A 20,396-nucleotide genomic window follows, 5' to 3' on the forward strand; every position below is an offset into this window, starting at 1 on the left:
GTATAATTTTACCAGTGTAAAAAAATGGTCTAATAATGTTGTCAATGACAAATGGCAAGAATATGAAAATTTAGGATGCAAAAGCAGCTAAACGCCACTTCCGACAAAAAATAAGCTAATGACATTGAGCGAATGCTTTTGGCACATAGTACATGTTCAACAAATATTTCTGCTTCAAATCAATGTTTTCAATGTAGCAGCGCACTGATACGCCGACTTTGTGAGGAGGCTGTTTTATTCCGCTTCCGATTTTAAAAGAAGGAGTTTGATGAATTGCATGAGCCTGTCCTACTATCTGTGAATGGCAAATGAAAACATCCCTCACCTCAAAACTGTGTGGATTATAAGATAAAGAAAACACACTGTACAGTTGGAAGTGTAGCATGCATTCATAACGTTTTTTGTGCAGTGATGCTACTTTGAATTTGAGTCTGATTTACTTTACATTAATCAGCAACTCGGTTTCACAAAAGACAAAGCATGGATGCTATGAGGATAAACAAGAGACAAAAAAAAAGAGACCAGTACCTTAAGTATAGTGAGAATGAGTGAATGAGTTTTTTTAAAAGTGTCTGAGAGACATCCCTTTTTTTGCACAGTACGCCTACCTTGTGTTTTGTGTTAAACACCACTTAACAGATTTATGTGTTTTTAATTTTAGGTGGTTTGTGTAATGTGTTTTATGTTTGATAAAATCATTTTTAATTGCATCTTTAGTGATTCTTCAACTAATTACACTGTTGTGTAATTGTCTTGTCAAATAGGTAGACTTAGAGGTTTTTGCAAAAAAAGCACATGTCGAATTAGCTGGTTTTGACGCAAAAGAAAATCTATTTAGTTAAAAATCAAAGAATTGTGAAATTAAAAAAAAAAAAGTTATTTTATATACTAGCTAGTAACCTTTTCATTATCTTTAAAAATAAACTTCTGAACCCAATCAGAGGAGCCTGATAGAAAATGCTCATTTACAAAAAAAAAAAGAGGTCTGATGGATTTAGAAGGTTTTGTATCTGAACTCTTTATATGTCTCAAACATATTAATTAAACTTCAGGATTATGAATAGTTGTAATAACTTTACTTTGAATTAACAACCAGGACATATTTAAAGTCTGTTTAATCCACCTTTCCAAGTCTTTACAAAATTTGTCATTTTAACCAACAGTAGACCTACACATACCCTGATATTATTGTTGTTTGAGAATAACAATAATAATAGCCTACTCATATTAAATTTTATTTTACACCTACAGAATTGTGAGAATATCGTGATCTTGATTTTAAGCAATAAAAATTGTGCACAATCAGAATTGTGCAGCCCTAGACTAGAACCCAAAGCCTGGTTATCAGCCCTGTGCTCAGCCTCATATGCCATATCTGTGGACTCTTAGCTGAATGTCTGATGCATATGAAACACATAATTTAAAATTTGCCATCTATTTGGATGAGTACGACAGGATTTCTATGAGATGTGTGTCTTTTTTGCTTTCTCTAGCAGTCCACCTGAAAACAAAGCCATCACAATGGCAAACCACAACATATGGAAGAAAAGCATCATGTTTAGATCTGTCATAATTAGCAGACACAGAGTTCTCCAATGTGTGTATAGTTTACGGCATATATCCAATACTTCTACACACTGAATTCTCAATGGTTGCTTTACATGTCAAATAAATGACTTGCTATGGATTCCAGATCTTCTGAGAGCTATGTGAGACTACCCTAAACTCTACCAGCTACACCAGTTTTCTACATTTAAAAAATCAGTTAAAACTAACCTCAAAATCATGATGTGTCCATTAGCGCAGAAGCAGGCCAGACATACGCTGTTTGAAACTGACACCACGTCAGCCCGCAGCACGAAGGACGACTCTGTAATGTTGTGTACATATAGACAGGCCTGTGAGGGCATGTAGAAGACCTTGGCCTGCCTCTCCGAACACACCACCGCTAAGTGACCATCTCCACAGGCCTCTTGAGAAGAAGACGGTGAGAAGTTGACCAGTTTCCTCTTGCGGGGTCGATCTGGGTCATCTGGTGCATGCTGGTCCCGCCACACCTCATAGGGACTGTTGATAAGAGCACCCCCACAGTCCAGGAAACCAAACCGCAGAACAGAGCCCTTCAACATTAACACTGTGCCTAAGACAGAGAGAGAAAACAAAATAGTGATAGCGTACATTGCAACTCGTCCACTTTTTCAGCAGTGTTGATTCCAAAAGTATTTTTTTCTATTACTTTTTACCATTCTTCTCAGAAATAAAGGGACAACAGCTATCACATTGGTGGGGATGTTATTTTTTCAAATAGCATAATTTTGTACTTTTTAGAAACTAATACTGTATATACCCTTTGGGTATATTAATGTATACATCTAAGGTACCAATATAGACTGTTTCTGTACAAACATGTACCTTAAAGCATCCATTAATGGCTAATAAGATTGAAACATATATATTTTGGAGGAGATAGCACCAGTGCCACCACAGTGACAGATTGTGTACATTTATTTCTGAGAGTGTAAATCAGACCAAGGTGCAAGAGAGTGTACATAAGGGATAGTTCACCTATAATAAAAAATTACTCATTATTTTCTCATCGTTCACTTGTTCCAATCCTGTTTGAGCTTTTTTCTTTTATTGAGCACAAAGAAAGATGTTTTGAAGAAAGCTGAAGTCCTGTAACCATTGATTTCCATAAACAAATACAATGGTTACAGGTCATCAGCTTTCTTTAAAGTATTGTCTATTGTGTTCAACAGAAGAAAAAAAAACTCAAACAGGTTCTGAGCAAGTAAAGGGACAGTAAATAATGACAAAACTCCAGTTTTGGGTGAACTATTGCTTAAAGGGCACCCATTTTACCTCTTTTACAAGATGTAAGATAAGAGGTGTCTCCAGAATGAGTGTAAAGTTTCAGCTCAAAATACCCTTCAGATTATTTATTATATAATTTACAATCTGCCCATTTTGGTGTCTGAGGGCTGTGTAGCTGTTTTTACAACCTGTGGCTCTAAATCTAAATTAACTGCTTCTCCCCGCCCACCGCTCCAAAGTGCGTGTCTGCTTGCTTCTTATGCGTTACGTCAGATAAACAGCCGTCAGTGATAGTGACAGACACAGATTAAGCTGAAATAAGGTCACTATAGTCAAAAATACCAAGTAAGTTTATTTGATGTATTTGTGGTGCAGTCTACTCAAGCCTTTTCTCACACACAAATGCCGTTTGCAGTACACACACATATGCGCATTTACTGACACCATGCGGCGGTGGTGATTATATCGGTTAAGAATTACATTCTGACCACAGAGAATTTTAACATATGTTTTAATCGCAGTTTCTTTGCAAAATGTTCTGTAGACATGTGTAGACATGTTATTATAGAGACATGGCACTTGTCAATCAATTCCGTGGGCGGGGAAAACCGCAATCCTACATCACGTTGCAGTGGGCCTCAAAATCACCGGGATTTGAATCCTATTTTATTGTCAATAAATTAAAAAAAAGAGACATATTGTGTTTATATCACTATCAATATGACAGTGGACACACTATACCCACACACAGTTCAATCCAAATAGCTTACAAAAGTTGATTTTCATCATAGGTGCCCTTGAAGCAGTTTAATTAAGGGAACTATAATCACATGATACAATGTAAATGACAAATCAAATTAAAAATGTTGGCGGTAACAAAACTATCCATTTACAGCTGCTGATCATAGATATAAAAACAGTTTAGTTTAAGTTTATTGCTAAATACCAAAACATAGGAGTAATAATTTTGAAAATGAAGGTGTTTTCGGAAGCAGGAAAAGATAAATAATGCTGTAGGCTTTGCAAGTGCACTTACTGTACATGCAAAATATGTGAAACTTGTGAAACATTTTAAATATTGTTGTGTAAACACGTGGAAACATGATCACACGAGTTTCACTTGAAAAATTGTGAATGCATGTAAAGCTCATGTGGGTTTTCTATAAGGTTTTCTGCTGTTTTTTTTTAGCTAGCAAGCGGCTTCATACTATCAATTAACCTCTTAAGGGCCCACAACAAGACTGGCTTTAAAACCACTAATGACTATATATTCTCTAAGAAGAAAATTAATGTATATTTTACCTCTAAATGTTGAATTCAGGTGCATTCAAAATTTAGAGAAGGAATAAATGAAAAGATACCAGTAGGGGCCACAGTAACAGGGTCTTCCTGACGTTCCTGCTCGTCCGTAGGGATGGACATTGGGATGATGAGCACCAGGCCCAGACTCGTGCCCACCCACAGACACGGTGTAGGCAGGGAGTCAGACTTGCGCCCATATGACTCTGCAAACTGCAGTGTTGTTACAGCCTCTTTAGTCTCTCTGTCTATGCTGGAAACGCTAGAGCTCCGGGAACGGCTGAAAGAGTTTTCTCGACTCTCTGAGAGAAGGGAAGAGAGAGAAAGAGGGTGGGGGAGATGAGAAGTGTCAGGAAAGATGGAAGACAAAAGACAGAAAGATGAATAGGTGGTAGAGGATAAACAACAGAGAGATATATAAGAACATGAAAAGGGAAGAATCCTTAAGCTGTTAAAAAGAGGATCAAGAGAAAGTGGAGTCACACCATATGTGTTTAAATCATCCACCAGAATCAAGATTGACCTTTTCCTTAAGCAACTGATATGAAAATAGATCATTCATAATTCAACAAATAATGTACGTAGAAGACAGGGTGGCACATCTATTGAGTGAGCACATTTTAGAAATCTCCTGTTCGAATGATCAGACATGTCACAGATTTCACTCACATACACAGAGGACACACAGAGCACACTCACTATTTTAAACCCATTTGGCTTCTTTACCATCCTTTTGACCTTGAATTGCTTCCAGGTTCACATCCACTGCATAATCATTCAGCCAGGCCCAGACATAAAAACGTTCTGGACTTGCCTGATTTACACTTAATTTAATTATTTAAACTGTCTTTCTCTATTTCAAACTCAAGGATGACATTGGAAAAAAACTTTTATATATAATTTATTTTTGCAATATGATGTGTATTACGGTATTATAAGATTGGCTGTTGTAATTGTCACATCCTGTGTGACATTCAGTGTCTTGACTGATGTGTTATGTATTGCGTAACAATAAAAGAGAAGAATATTCTATTAGAATTTGAGTAATGTTTTCCATTGGGGATCTTGTTTATCCTGCAAAACAAAACTGTATTTTGTTCACATAACGTGAACTTATTACGAGGAAATGCTGACAGACATTTGTCAATGTCAGAACAAGTGATGTGATGGGAAGGAAAGTCATTTGTGAGCATGTTTGTAAGCTGTATTATAAACAGCAAAAACAATGTGGCTGCTACTGATGACGACAACATTTATCATACTGTATATCGCAATAGGTCTCTGTAACAATATTAATAAACCTCTTTCCCTCTGCCATTCCCTTAAATGACACCATTTAATACACATATGAGTAAATGTATACGGAAATGAGCTCAGTAATAATATATGATAAAATAATATCATAAATGTGTAATCTAAATAGATAAATGACTTACAGTATGTTCCCCTTTATTGTGTTACAGATAAATCTACTATGTAGTGTTATGTTTTATATCCAAGACCATTATTACAACTTAATACTATGGCTCATCTTTAATGGTTTAAAAACTTGTTTTATAGTAGTAATAGTAAAAATATGCATGCTATATATAAATTATGTATGATTTTGTATACAAAAGATACAAAATACAGTTTTAATAGAGCATAGATTCTCTTACAGAACTGTATGTCTTACAGAACTGTATGTTCTGCATGCATCAAGGGTATGTTCACACACGGTAGGTTTTGTTTTTCCTATACTCAGGTGTGATTACTCTGATAGTCAATTTTATCAAAAAAAAAAAAAAAATGAAAACCTGTGAAAACTATTGTATGAACATTTGTGCATAACAAACAACTGGATAGATTTATCTGCTCTGAATCATACATACATATAATACACTTTGCATGTTCTCAGAAAAAAAATACTATCAAATCCACATACATACAAACATAATAATTCAGGGAGCAGAATGTTTCCAGTAAATTCCATCAGAGAAAATGCATCAAAGCATAAAAATAAATCTTTTTACCTTAAGTGCTAAAAATTACCACACGAAAGCTAAGTACACCAGGACTAAAGTCCCATTCACACAAAGGACGCTAACTACAACTATAGCCATAACCATAACTATAATTGTGACAATCATTGTATGATGCATCATTTAGGAAAAGAATGATGTAGTGACCAAAACCCATAGTTTTTCTGTTGCAGATCCATCATTTGAACCACGTTAATTATAACGTACAACGCCCATAATGATTTAAATAATTTAAATAAAATCCAATATTAGTTTTGCTAAAAACATGCACTCGCTTTCCATATTAATTGAAACATATGTAAATGGCAGATATTGGGCCGATGTTTCCTTTACAAATATTATTGAGAATATTCCATATTCTATTCTAAAACATATTACTTACAAAAGCCAACACATATTTTAATCACATATATAAATCTTAAAAAATAAATAATGAGGCTGTTTATTAGAAAATGAAATTTAATATTTATTAGAAAAGAAAAAAATCCTACTTTAATAATAATATTAATGATGATGATGACGAGTATTATTATTATTATTATTATTAAATAGGATAATGTTTATTTATTTTTTTATTTTTTGAAAAGTCTACTTTTACAATTTGACACACTTAAACCACAGCAGAAATGCTCTAACCAATAGGCCCATGTCATATACAGTACAGATACTTAATAAATGACCTACTATAGATTAAAACTATTTACGTTTGCTATGTTTTTTTTTTTCACAAACTTTGAAGACGTAACATAAATTCCGCTTTTAAATAATAGTTCACCTATACTGTAGCTTTTGCCATGAGCCAAGGCTGTGTACAAAATGACATCAATGTTTTCAAAGCACACTGTGAAGAGAGCACAATTGTAAACATGAAGATCTCTAAAACTAAAATGTAAAAATACTTTGAAGGCAAATTACACATAAGAGAGATGACTTTAATGCTTTTTTATATTTAATCATTCCAAGTTTAAATGTTAGAATGTTTTAAACAAATAGGGCATAGGGAGGATAACTGGGAATAGAACACAGCCAGGAACTATGTTTCTAACTATAGCTCCAGAGGAGCACAAGTTTGCGATGCAGATTGCGAATGTTCGTTTGAGCGATGGATTTGGGAAATGGCAAATCAACAAACTATGTTTGTAACGATGGAATTGTGACCTTAGTAGGCTAATGATGGTTTTTGGAAATGCAGCCCTGTCTAGCACACCTGACCAGTGAATCCAGCTCATGTAATATATCTTATCAAACAGTGAAATAAGCAATCAGTTGCTACGTTTTCATCCACCTATTTTTATGTACATTTTGGATTTGCGCATAAAAAATCGATTGATGTAAATGAAAAAATGCATATAAATTAAAAAAAAATTTTACGCGCATAACTGACAGTTTTGTCTTCTAAGGTGCAAGTTATTTATTAAATAAGGAAAAGATTCACACAGCTTCTTTTACCGCAGTAATTTCCGTTTTTGCTGTTGATATTTGGCAGCAGTTAATCGGGAAGTGACAATTTTGTTTTCTTTGACTTGTTGGATAGAAACGCTGCTTAATGCAATATTCCTGTTTTGTGCATAAATTTACAGTAATTCACATTATTGTGTGGATCTTTTACTACAGTCAGTATAGTAGGATAAAAACAACACAAAGATTTTTTTCCAAGCATTTTCCGAGGAGGCAGCAAAAAAAAAGTCAACCGGTACTTCTCCGTAATGTTATTGTCTGTAGCTTTAAATTGCAGAAGCCCTTTTTTTATTTCAATAAATTCTGACTGGCTGTCAGTGCTTCATCCATTATTAAATGTGTTTATTAGAAGGTGATTCCATCTATATCATATCTCTACAGCTTTATGGTTTTAGAGTTGGTCTGAACGTGTTACATTCAGAACGATTTTTTAAATTCTAAATGTTTTCCATTATCTTGGCCTTATGAACTGGCCTTAAACTGCTTTTATTTCGACCCAAACAAAAAGAACCAAACCATAAGTGTGAACACACCCTAAAATGATTTCTTATTTTAAATTACTAGCATCACAAAAAGTCGTTTGCTTTAAGAGCAACCTCACAACATTCACCTCTACACTGAAGACAACATAAAAGACTGATAATACTCATACATCTGCAGAATAATAAGACGCTCTCAGACAATCACATACAGAAACTGTTTCCCTGATACAGGTTAAGCCTCGCCTTGGACTGAACAGCACGGTTTGATGTTTGTCGCACGGAGTCCAGGACTAGATTTAATCTGTGTCTTGGAGATGTCACAGTGCGTGGGATGGACAGAAGACTACAAGGCGACAACATTGCAGATCATTTAACAGAGGCTGGTGTGAAACACAAAGCAGACATCATTATAATGCTCAGCTGCTAACAGCTACAGTAAGTTCCAACCTGAAGATGAAAAGCAAAGTGGAGACTCGTTGAACAGGATTCTGACCAAGCAAATGAGCCACAGAACGGGACGGAGCGAGACGAGACGCTACAGGGTGAGAGGTCCTAGTGACCCTCAAAAAGCCCCTCCTTACCTCTCTCGCTCCAGGAGTAGTTGGTGATGTGATGCTCATCGTGAGAGTACATACTGACTCCGTGTAACTGCTGCAGCATGGCCCGTCTGGACGGATAACCTAGCCATCGAACGCACAAACGCACGACACGCCAACGGCCACAATCACACACAGGTAAATACAACGATATACGACACATCAATAGACACACATGTAAGACAGAGACCAAAACACATAAACACGACCAGAACATCACAGCATTCAGAGAGTGACAGAGACAGAGAGAAAGAGATAACAGATAAACCAATATTCAAGAAAGAAAGAAGACAGATCGATTTACAATTTTTCCCGAAAACCTGCCCACAATGCCTCTGTATATTCAAATGTCAGCACAATGAAATCCTTTCTTGGCTGTGGGGATTGAGTCAAGGTTAGGTTACTTAAAGCTGTGTGTGTGTGGATTTGTGAAGACAGTAATTAAAGGGACAGTTCACTCAAAATATGAATATTATGTCATTGTTTACTCACCTCCATGTTGTTCTAAACCTTTGTGACAGGATTCAGAATACTTGTATTAGTGATGGAATGATTAGATATTTCCTGTCCTGGGGTTTTGAATGTTGTTCTGCAAAATTCCATCCATATTAACAGAATTAAATTAAAAATAATTCAAATGTTACACTTTTAATTATCGAATTCCCCCACACATGCTTGCATCAACCTTATTTTTATTCCTAAAATCATGCTAAGTGAAGTTTTACAAACTAATATCGAGTACCGAGAAGAGCAGGTGATATGATTGATTGTGGCTTGTCCCTCATCCATAATCAGTAATAATCCAATCAGATTAATCCAAGCCTATAAATAGACAGATGTCACCCTACTGCTTTATACATTTTGGATGAATCCCCCTTCCACCCCATCTCCTCCTTTACCAGGGGGAACTGATCTCGAACCCTATTAAATGCTAATTGACCAGGCGGGAGCCCTGGGCTTAATTATTTGCGAGCTCAAGGTTCTCTCCCCGGACAGCATGTCAAACCTGCTATTTTTAGCAAACAATATCTAGGTATGAACTCTTAAATACAAGCCAAATAGAGATTATGGGAAACTCATAAATGGTTAACAAACTGCTCTACTTTGTCTTCTTGTCTGATTTATTTATTTTTTTATTCTTTTGTCATGAGACATCTGTATAATCTAGTAACTTTTGTTCAGTCATTCTCCAATGACTGTTTCTGAATGTTCTCAGACTACACTAGGGATGATGGGGGGAGAGAGAGAAAAAGATAACTGTTCACAGGATGGGGGAGGCAGCAGAGAGAGTTTCTTGCTGGATATGGAGCAGGAGAGAGGAGCTTAGCTGGAAGCCAGGGGGAGTTGATAGGCAGTGATTTGGCCATCACTGCTGACCCATCAATGTTGACGGTGTTGCGGTTTAGGGTTGAAACACCCAATGATCATTGGATACCACCTGATGACATCAACTCTCTGGCTAAAGCAACATTCACAAAAGTGAATGAAGGAGAAGCATCTTTGGATGTAATTGTAATTATAATCAAACACCATTCAGACGAACGGGCTTATTAGTAAGAACTCATGTTAACCGCTGGCATTAACACATTGATATTGTCAATCCAAAAACAGCCACAAAAAAGTATCTTGATTGATTACTGACCAAGTAATAAAACCTTGTGGGATATGTCATGCTAGCTAGCCAAACAGGTTTATGCATCTTGTCCTCTACATTTGGTTTAAAGGTGAAAGATTTAAAAAATTCAGTTACCCATCCTTATACATATGCTTGGACATAGACTAACCCATTACAAGAAAAAAGTGGTCAAACATGGGGAAAAAAAGAGACAGATAAAAAAAAATGATTAAAAATAGCAGTGTACCTGGCTTATTTTTATGTGATCTGTGACCATCCTAATACTAGAGGTACTGTAAATAATACTAAAATGTAACTCATCCAGTCCAACATTAACTCAGCTGGCCTCTGTTAAAAAGACAGAAGAAAGATGCAGACTTGAAAGTTTAGGGAGCCACTTGATTTTACACTTTGGGATCTGACTGGATCACATTTCAAACTTGCTTACAAAACCTATCAAGTAAAGAACAATAGAGATGCTGCACATTTGTGTTCACAAAAACAATAAATGAATCACTTTCTGTAGCATTATAGCATAATGTTTTCTAATGCTTCAGAACTGATGTCACATTTTGTGGTCATTTTTAACATTCCTCTTCACTGTGTGTGCTATTTCAAAAAAACATGAACATTCTTCAAAGCATTTCTGTTTATGGTCCACAGAAGCTACAAGGTCTTGGGACAACATTGAGGGTGAGCAACTGATGACATAATTGGGTGAACTTTCCCTTTAACACAGACTAAGACACTGGACACACCGCATTCATTACCTAAACAATCTAACACAACGCAGACTGAACACAAAGCCACACATCCAATCACACAATCTCACACAGTGCGAATGGCTACACACAATATCACATCTCGGTTTGTGGGAAGACACACGAATTGACCTTTTCTACTGACGGCACCTGTATCTGCGGGGACTGTGAACATAATTAGTCGTATCCATCCTGTTAGCCTGTTAGTGTGAATATTTCATGATAGAAAAGGGTGAGAGAACAGATCTGCTCGCTCGTTCTCTCTCTCTGGGACTCTTTGGTTGAGGTCACTGACTGTCAATCACCGCGGGAGAGCCGAATGACACACCTGTTATTAGAAACACCACTAGCGTCCTCTCTCTGTGGAACAGGCAAACGTTTCTGTGGAAATTAGTATATTCTGTCTGTCGGATTCCTCTGTGATTGTCTATTCTGTCTTCTGTGGTTTTGTTTATGTACATATCCAGTTGAATTCAGAATTTTTAGCCCCTCTGAATTATTAGCCCCCCTGTTTACTTTTTTCCCTAATTTCTGTTTAACGGAGAGAAGATTTTTTCAACACATTTCTAAACATGATAGTTTTAATAACTCATTTGTAATAAATGATTTATTTTATCTTTGCCACGATGACAGACAATGATAACTAGGTTTATTACAGTAGGTTAACAAGGCAGGTTAGGGTAATTAGGCAAGTTATTTTATAATGATAGTTTGTTCTGTAGACTATCGAAAAAAAAATGAAGCTTAAAGGGGCTAATAATTTTTACCTTAAAATAGCGTTTAAAAAAATTTTAACTGCTTTTATCCTAGCAGAAATAAAACAAATAAGTCCTCTCCAAAAAAATAATAATAATAATAATAATAATTCTGACTTCAACTGTATATGCTACATATCCCTAAAGACCTTTGTTAGAGTGCCAGGATATTTAATTTCTGACAGAAGTGCCATGTGTTCAATGGTATACCAAACCTGTCACTGTGGTACACTGCAAAAAAATGCTTTTCTTACTTAGATTTTTTGCCTTGTTTCAAGTCCAAATATCTAAAAAAAAAAAGTTTATATCAAGAAGCATTTTCTAGGCAAGCAAAACATATTGTCTTGTTTTCAGAAATAAAATGCCAAAATTAAGTGAGTTTTCCCTTAAAACAAGCAAAATAATCTGTCAATTATGCAAAATAATCTTGTTTTTTGACATAAAATTAATTTGCTTACCCCATTGGCAGAATATTTAGCTTGTTTTAAGGGAAATCTCACTTAATTTTGGCATATAATTTCTTAAAACTAGATTAAAATTCTTCTTGCTTTACAAGCATTTTTAGATATTTGGATTAGAAATGACAAAACATAAAAAAAATCATTTTTTGCAAAGTTATGCCTTTTTAAAAAGTTACCTAAAATGACCATATTGGCACTATTAAGGTACATATTGGTATTGTAAGTGTACATATTAGTAACTAAAAAGTAAACACTGTTGTTTATGTATACATATTTTTAGCTGATGAACTTTCAGTAGACAAAAACTCCTACATAAATATAAAATACAGTAACATGGTGTGACACCATGTAAAATCGTGTGTGCTTAGTCAGTGTTTTTGGGACACTTTTGGAAACACAGTAATGAAATGGCTTGCAAGCAATGACATTATAGGAATGTGTTAGTTATAGACTTTCTTGTATGGTTTACAGCATTAGCTGAGCTATGTATATATTTTTTCTTCTTTTTTATTGTCTGTAGGTTTAAGTAAACCAGTTTGGGAGAAAAATATATATACTATTTAGTTTTCACACTAATCTTGACTTCAGAATCAAGGTATGTACTGCACTTTACCTTAATTTTTTGTACCGTTACACCACAAACATGTACAACTACACCCAGCAAACAATTTTGTGTTTAATAGAAGTCTAATAGAGATCTAAACATAAACAGCTTGGCTAAATCAAGGCTAATTTTGGGTTGTCAGTGAAAATCAAATATACATCAAATAGACAGATTAGACAGACTTTATAAGTGTAGTCACTCATTTTTGTTTATTTGACTACTAATCTAGTTCTGGCCTTTTCTATTTTCTTTTTTCATCTATTAGATTTTCATTGACAGCCTAAATTTAGCCTTGTTTTAGCCAAGCAGTCTACGTTTAATTGTCAATTAGATACCTTTTATAAAAACAAACAAAAAAAATGCTTGCTTTGTAAAGACTAGTCTATCCCTCTGTAGTCCCTCTATTTATTAACATAAAATTGTACAAGTCATAAAAGAATCAGTGTTTTTAACAAATCTTTTGAGCGAACTAATCATTCTTGTTTCAAATCAAATCAAGTGTGGGGCTGAATGACCAAATTTACACCAAAAGATTCTTATTCGCTCAGCACTTCCTCTATGATTTTGTACAGAAAGAGCCCTTAAAAATGAATCAGCGCATGAATCTTTTTGGTAAATGAGAAGTGACTCAATAAATTTCGATGGCATAATGGGTTGTCAAGGGCTCACTGGAGTCACTCCCAGTGCATTCAAAGTCCCATCCGCTACCACTTATTCACTGACTTGTGATACATTTCTATAACTTTCCATCTTCTCCAGCAATTTGTTTACGTCAAGTGTGTGTGTCTTTCCACCCTAAATGGCAGTTTATATGAAACTACGTATCCCAGCTTCCCGCAGCTCTCTCTTCCTGTAGCATGTCTCATTAGCGACGGCCTGGCTCTCCTCGATGCTAATTGACCTTTAATTATCCCAGCGACCCCACTGCGGCACCGCATGCCTGTTACTGCACTGATAGGGACGCATGCCACGCATTGAGACCAAAGAAGCGCTAGGCAGTCCTCTAATGGACAATAACACTTTTCCAAGTGGAGAGGAAAAATAATGTTACGAGTCTACAATGGCATGAATACATTTCAATATCATGACATTATTCAATTAAAAAATCATCAAGCTGCATCTAGGAAGTTTCAGAGCTTGCAAAACTGTCAGAATGTCAAGGTAGAGAACCGTTTTGACTAAATTTGAACAATTTTTCTGTAATCAAATACAGATTGTTTGGTTAGAAATGCAATTTAAGTGCACAACGCACAATTCTGGGAAATATCCAGTCCTTGAGATGACCTCATGATCCTTGTGACACTATTCATATGCTGCTGTTCGACTTGGACTGGTCGTCCTGGTTGGCAACCTTCACAAAAACAGGATTATGGACACAGATGACGGCACAGGAGGAGTTTCTGCCTATCGCTGCGTTTGGATTAGTGACTGACAGGAAGTTGGTGCCTAGCAAGCACATGATCTAAGTGAAGCGTTTCACTGTACAGATCACGCTAATATGGACAAGACATCTGCTATAGGGACATATATGACTGACAAGGACAAATAATTGACATGACATGAAGGTTTGTCTGTGTGTAAGCTCATGTTACCAGTTAAAAGGAGGGTCCACCCAAAAAGATTGACTGAACGTTTTTTTTTTTTTGGTAAATTATCCCTTTTAAGGGGTGTTTAATTAGTCATTCAATGTCCTCAACTTTTTGTGCTGATTATTTGTTTTGATATGATAAATCAGGGAATATTATTATAACACACACTTTCACACACACACCTATTTAGCCATAATAGTAGTATGTTCAAAGCATTAAAACTCCATGTATGTGTTTTGTAGCAACATAGTAGATTTGGCTGAATTGTAGCATTCTTTTTGACACTAAGAAAAAAGGCTGAAGAGAAAGAAACCCACAACCACGATCGTTGTGTAAACTCGAACCCTAGCTTGCACAGAGACTGCCTACATTAATTTTTTAATTCACATCTCCAACCCACCTGTCGAATGACTGTGTGCAGAGGTGGTAATTAAAAGCATTAAAAACAAAAAGTATAATTAGGCTCACAGCGGTGTCTGCCTCAGCCTCCATGTTTGAAGCACAAATACGGTCTCAAACATAAAAGGGACAGAGGATCCCCAAAGCTTAAAAAGCGGAGTCGTTTTTGTGAGTCACACTTTGAAAGGTTTGTGCCGTTTCTTTTCTTCTTATTCTTTTTGTTTTACTTTTTAAATGACTTTTGAAAGGCTGGTTAATAAAATAATAAGCCCATTTCATCAGCATTTATCCTATTCCCATTCAATAGCGATTTCAATCTGGATAAATGGGATTTACATTTAAAATGCACCGCACAAACCAATTATGAGATCACAAAAACATTTCAGCAAATTTTCAGCAAAAGTGCAGAATTTTAACTGAAGCATAATATACTTTATTACCCCTTTTGCACCAACAAGCTCAACCTGGTCTGCTTTCCAAATAAATAGACGTTTCAAACCTCTCTGAATTTCTCCTTTCCCTAAAACATAACAAGACATGTTAGGTAAAATTACCATTGACTTACATTATATGAAAAAAACAATAACCCCTTTTACACAGTGATACCGGTAAATATCTGGAAAATTTCTGGAATGACTTTACCGGTAAATTCAAAAATGGCCTGTTCACACATGATCCCTTTCTGGAAAATTGCCGGTAATTTTCCGGAAAGGTCTGTATGTGTGAAAGGAGCTAATGAGAGTGAATGGGCACAAAGAGTCAATGATTTTGCATAATATGTACAAAAACTTTTCCCAGGAGAATCCCAAATGGGTTTTGAACATGCGATAAGGGTAGCATTCCTGAGGATACTCTGATTTTTCTTTAAGACTTGTAAATAATATATATTTTTTTGCATTTTGCAGCTCTTTGATAGGGCTTAGGATGTTGCTAAGAGAGGTTTGCAAATCTGGTTGAGCACCAGCTCAGTGGAAAAGGGGTAAGCTTCCTGTGTAGCATAGGGCTTTAATAATCACCAGTCTTTCCAACAAAGTGGAATAAAAACCATAACCAGGCAGTGAAATCAGAGCGTCAAAAAACACAGCAGTAAAACCCCATACCCTTCTCCTTGTATCCCTTGATGAGTGTTAAGCATGCAGTATGGGTAAGGGGCAGTGAAGGAATATGGGAGTAAAGGGTAAATGGATTAAAGGGATAAAGGAGCTGGAGAACAAGCACACACCTTCGGTGAGGGAGGACACAGGCAAAGAGACCTCCATGCATGCGGCGGACTGGGCCTTGCGGAAGGGCGGTCGGCCGGGCCCTCTGCGGGCGAGGCGTGGCCCTTCAGGGCCCCCCGGGACTCTGGCCCTCCCAGACGGACAGGGCTGGGAGGTGGGGCTAGTGCAATGTCCATTCACATGATCTGTAACAACGGGCATAGCATTAGCAAGAAACTCAAACGAGATTAGAAAAAGAAAGAGTGTGTGTAAGAGAATAGTAAAGAGGGCAGTGGGATGAAAACTATGCAGCCGTAGAGGAGAGAGAGAGAATAGTGAGATGATGCGGTCACAGAAAAGCAGCTGTAATCAGCCCAAAATTATTTTGATATGAAAAGGAGAAATTGAAAAGAAAGATAAAGAAGGGAGGGATGGTCGGAGGAAGCAGTGGAAATGGAAAGACGAGAAATTGGAAAAGGAAAAGTAAAGAAAAGGAGGAAATTAATTCTAAAAAAATGAGTAAAGAAAGGGTAAACGGAAAAGCAAAAGAAATGGAAATAATGGGGTGAAGGTAAAGGGAATTAGATAATTAGATAATAAGAGGGAATTATTATGCAAAAGGAAAATGTAGTGTACAAAAAGTTAAGAATTAAGAAGGAAATGAAAGGAACGGAAAATAAAGGAAAGTAAAAGAAATGAAAGTAAATTAAATGAAATGAAAGGAAAAGAAAGGAAAGGAAAGAAAAGGAAAGGAAAGGGAAAAAATAGTTGCAGGTAATGGCAGTTATTCAAGAAATTAAGCATTCAGAGAGGCTTTCTCATCCCTTCTCAGATCAAACACTTGAAAGGATGAAGGTGGAGGTGATTTTTAGAGAAAAACAGAAGCTTCCATCTGCAGTCTGTTTATGCAGAAAGTTGAGGGAGGTCTGCATGAGTATGCAGGAACAGACCTAGATCCAAACTCCCTGCATCGAAAACAGCACATTTTTCAGCAATACACCCAGATCAATGTCTTACTAGCATCTATACCTCATGAGATACTGTATCCTATAGCCAGAACCCCTCAGATGGAGACATCTCTTGTTTATTTATACCACAGTACTCGTGAGATTTTGACTGACTCTTGACTATTTTGACATTCTAGCTGTGTATGTTCTCTTCCTTCCTCTATTTTATATCAATCAATTTTATGCCAACACAGCCATAGAAATCTAGACTTTTTGCTGTCATGTCATATCAGTGGGATCTCTACTCAGTCAGTTGTATAGATACTGCACTGTAGACTTGGCAACTATAACTTTGACACTGACTCATGGTAAAACAAAGCACTATTCAGAACACCATCTGTAAGACTACACTTTTTTCTTTTCAATAGCATTGAATTTTGGGTTTGTGAGAAAATTAAAGCAGTACAACCAATTAAAAATGTATCTTTCATTTCAGTTTAATATTAATTGGTTAATTTTTCAAGTGATATATTTTAAGTTTAAAACATTGTTAAATACGAATGTTTTTGATTATGAGCTAAACTAAGAAATATTTGTTTTGACCAATGTAAAATTTAAAGGTTACTCACACATGTCAGTGCATGCGTATTATCAATATGCTTTTACATTTACGGGCTTTAAACATTTTTTAAACAGATTTTTATTTTTCATTGGCTCAAGTGATCAAATTTAGATGTAAACCCTTACCCTATTTTTTTATTTGGGTGAATGAACATTTTATGGGAACTTTTGTTGTGATTGAATCTATATCTTCTTGTTTAGAAAATAAGAGAATTTAAATTAATTGACCTTCTTCAACAAGACAAATATGCTTTGTACCAGGCTATAATAAAAAAGCTCTCATGAAGATTGTTTGAGATAAATTATCTATTTTTCACTGGGTCAATGCTAAAAGTTGGATGTGAACCATTCTATTTTTTACCATCTATTTTTTATTGTTAGCATTGGGGAAAGTTACTTTTGAAAGTAATGCATCACAATGTTGAGTTACTCCAAAAAAGTAACTAGTTGCGTTACATAGTTACTTTTTATGGAAATTAAAATGTTATGTTACATTTGAGTTACTTCTTAGTTACTTTTTCATACCTGCCTGGGGCTTGTTCCCTTTCAGAACTTGCAGGTTATTTTTAGATAGAAAAGCTCTGTATTTAATGATGGTATATTCTACACCTTTATTTACCTTTAAAAATAAAAACTAATTATTTTTTTTTTAGTAAGGTTACCTTCTGAGAACTTTCAGACACTATACATGCTGTATATATAGATTAATGAAAAGTTGAAAGCAATGAGTTTTGTATTTTTGTCTTATTAGTTAAGTAAAATCACTGTCCATTGAGACAATCCCATTTTCTTTTTGTGTTTAAAATAATGAGAATATTTCCATCATAGAAATGTAATGCTCTGCCATTTTAGTTTTGTTTGTTCCTGCGAGAAGCTTGTTCTCTTATTGAGTGTGGTTCAATGTGATTACACAAATTTTAATTTAACATAAACAAATTTTTAAAAGCGTATGAACTAATCTAAAAAGTAATTCAAATATTCTGACTTGTCATGATTTGGACTCGATTTCCTTGACGTAGGGATTCATTAGTGACAAATGGGCGCTGTGACAAGATTCAATTGTTTCTTCTTGTGTAATGTGGCATAGTTCATGACAACCAATGCCATGCCAGTGACGCCTCACAAACCCTCCTTGCAGCTGCTGATGTGCTAATGTTCATTTCCTCCATTTCACTCGCGGCAAGTTCAGGCAGAAGTAATGTTTATTAAGCAACCCTGGCAAGATAATTTAAATTTAGATTTCAAAGAAAATATTCTAATATTAAAAAGGAAACATAAGTTTTATCCTATCCATGTTGTAACAAATGCCCCTAATTAATTTAGTTATTAGTTGTCAACAAGTATCAGTGTTTATTGAAATTGAAATAAGATTAAAGAAAAATTTTAATTGAGATAAAGAATATCTCTATAGCAACACTTGTGACTGCTTTGGGAAATAACCTTCATCACAGACGTCCCAAGATGACTGATTGTGAAGGAACGTGTAGTCTGGCACATTTGTCACTCGCGAAAAGATTTTTTCAAGAAAAAAAAAAAAATATATTGCATAGTCTGACAGTGACTTTCATAACCGCAATTAAAATCATGTGATCTGACCATGGGCTTTACTTTACTCGTGACTAGGAAAAGTCATATTATTGTTATTTTTATTATTATTATTATTATTATTATTACATAACTCGCGTTACTTGTAATGCGTTACCCCCAACACTGGAAATGATCATGTGACCATGGAGTGTAAATTTTAGAAAGTGTATTTTAAAATGTTATAGACAAATAAATGTATTTTGCATTGTTATAGTATTCTGAAATTGAACAGTTTAACTGTATTTTAATATACTGTAAGCAATAAATGGTGGTCTATTTCCTAAGCTATTTTTTGTAGTAATTATTTATTACTTTATAAGCAATATGTCTTCAATCTTCAAACTGATTTTAATGCAGAATTTTGAATTTGTTAAAATAGCATCAATTTAGATCTCAAGGAAGAATCAGGATGAGAAAGCCTAAAAAAAATGGAGCCCAGTCCGCAGATATATTCACATCTGTTTTCCCTGGCCTGCACTAGGGTCGGTTTTTCTAAATGAAAACATCTCAATTTAAAAAAAAAAAAAGAGTACAAAAATATTGTGTAGGCCCCAGTGCATTCAAGGGGAGACAGTTCTACAGCACAAAACTACACAAAGTGACCCAAACCTACCTGTAGTTAAACATACACACACTAACTCCATTTCAGCCTCACGCACACACATTACACTCACAAAACCCTCCAAAATTCTAATAAGTATTGATTTTCATGTCCTTTTTAATGCTTCTTTAACCTGAACCATCAAACTATTTTTATTTTAAAAATGACCTGAGACTCTAGTGCTTTCTAATTTTTTCCAAGTGCAAATCAAAACCTTTGAGGATTAGAAACAAGTATAATCATTCATGGCCCAGACGCTCTATTTTCCATTTTAATGCGGCACAGCTTGACCTGTTGAAGGAACACTTTCATTATTGAACATTAGGTCAAGTTTGGCACAAGAAATGGAAGAGGAAATTGTTCAGCCCTCAGCGAGAGGTGTGTTAGTCACAGCCTAGCATTAAAAAAAGCCAGACAAAGAGAAGAAAAATGAAAAGAGAACAAGGAGAGATACTCAGCGAAAGAGACAGAGACAATTTGGAGGATTTCCGTAAAAAAAGGCAAAAGAATGGTCCAAGTCACGATGAGGCAAACTCACTTGCAAAGAATGATCTCATTACAATAGTGCATGTCATTCAGAGGTAGAG

General features: G+C 35.6%; 1 protein-coding gene across 29 annotated transcripts in view; it reads right to left on the reverse strand.

Moving 5' to 3' along the window:
- Window positions 1-20,396, reverse strand: part of stxbp5l (syntaxin binding protein 5L) — a 235,801-nt gene that overhangs the window by 12,240 nt on the left and 203,165 nt on the right. For 9 of the 29 annotated variants that reach the window (XM_021478738.3, XM_009304752.5, XM_073912148.1 and 6 more), the window contains 4 exons: window positions 16,077-16,259; window positions 8,656-8,754; window positions 4,176-4,415; window positions 1,777-2,140 (listed from right to left, as the gene is read on the reverse strand). In XM_021478738.3, coding sequence (XP_021334413.1) covers window positions 1,777-2,140; window positions 4,176-4,415; window positions 8,656-8,754; window positions 16,077-16,259 — 886 coding nt within the window. 29 annotated transcript variants of the gene reach the window in all.

The sequence above is a fragment of the Danio rerio genome, chromosome 9, assembly GCF_049306965.1.
Source record: "Danio rerio strain Tuebingen ecotype United States chromosome 9, GRCz12tu, whole genome shotgun sequence".
Taxonomy (NCBI): Eukaryota; Metazoa; Chordata; class Actinopteri; order Cypriniformes; family Danionidae; genus Danio; species Danio rerio.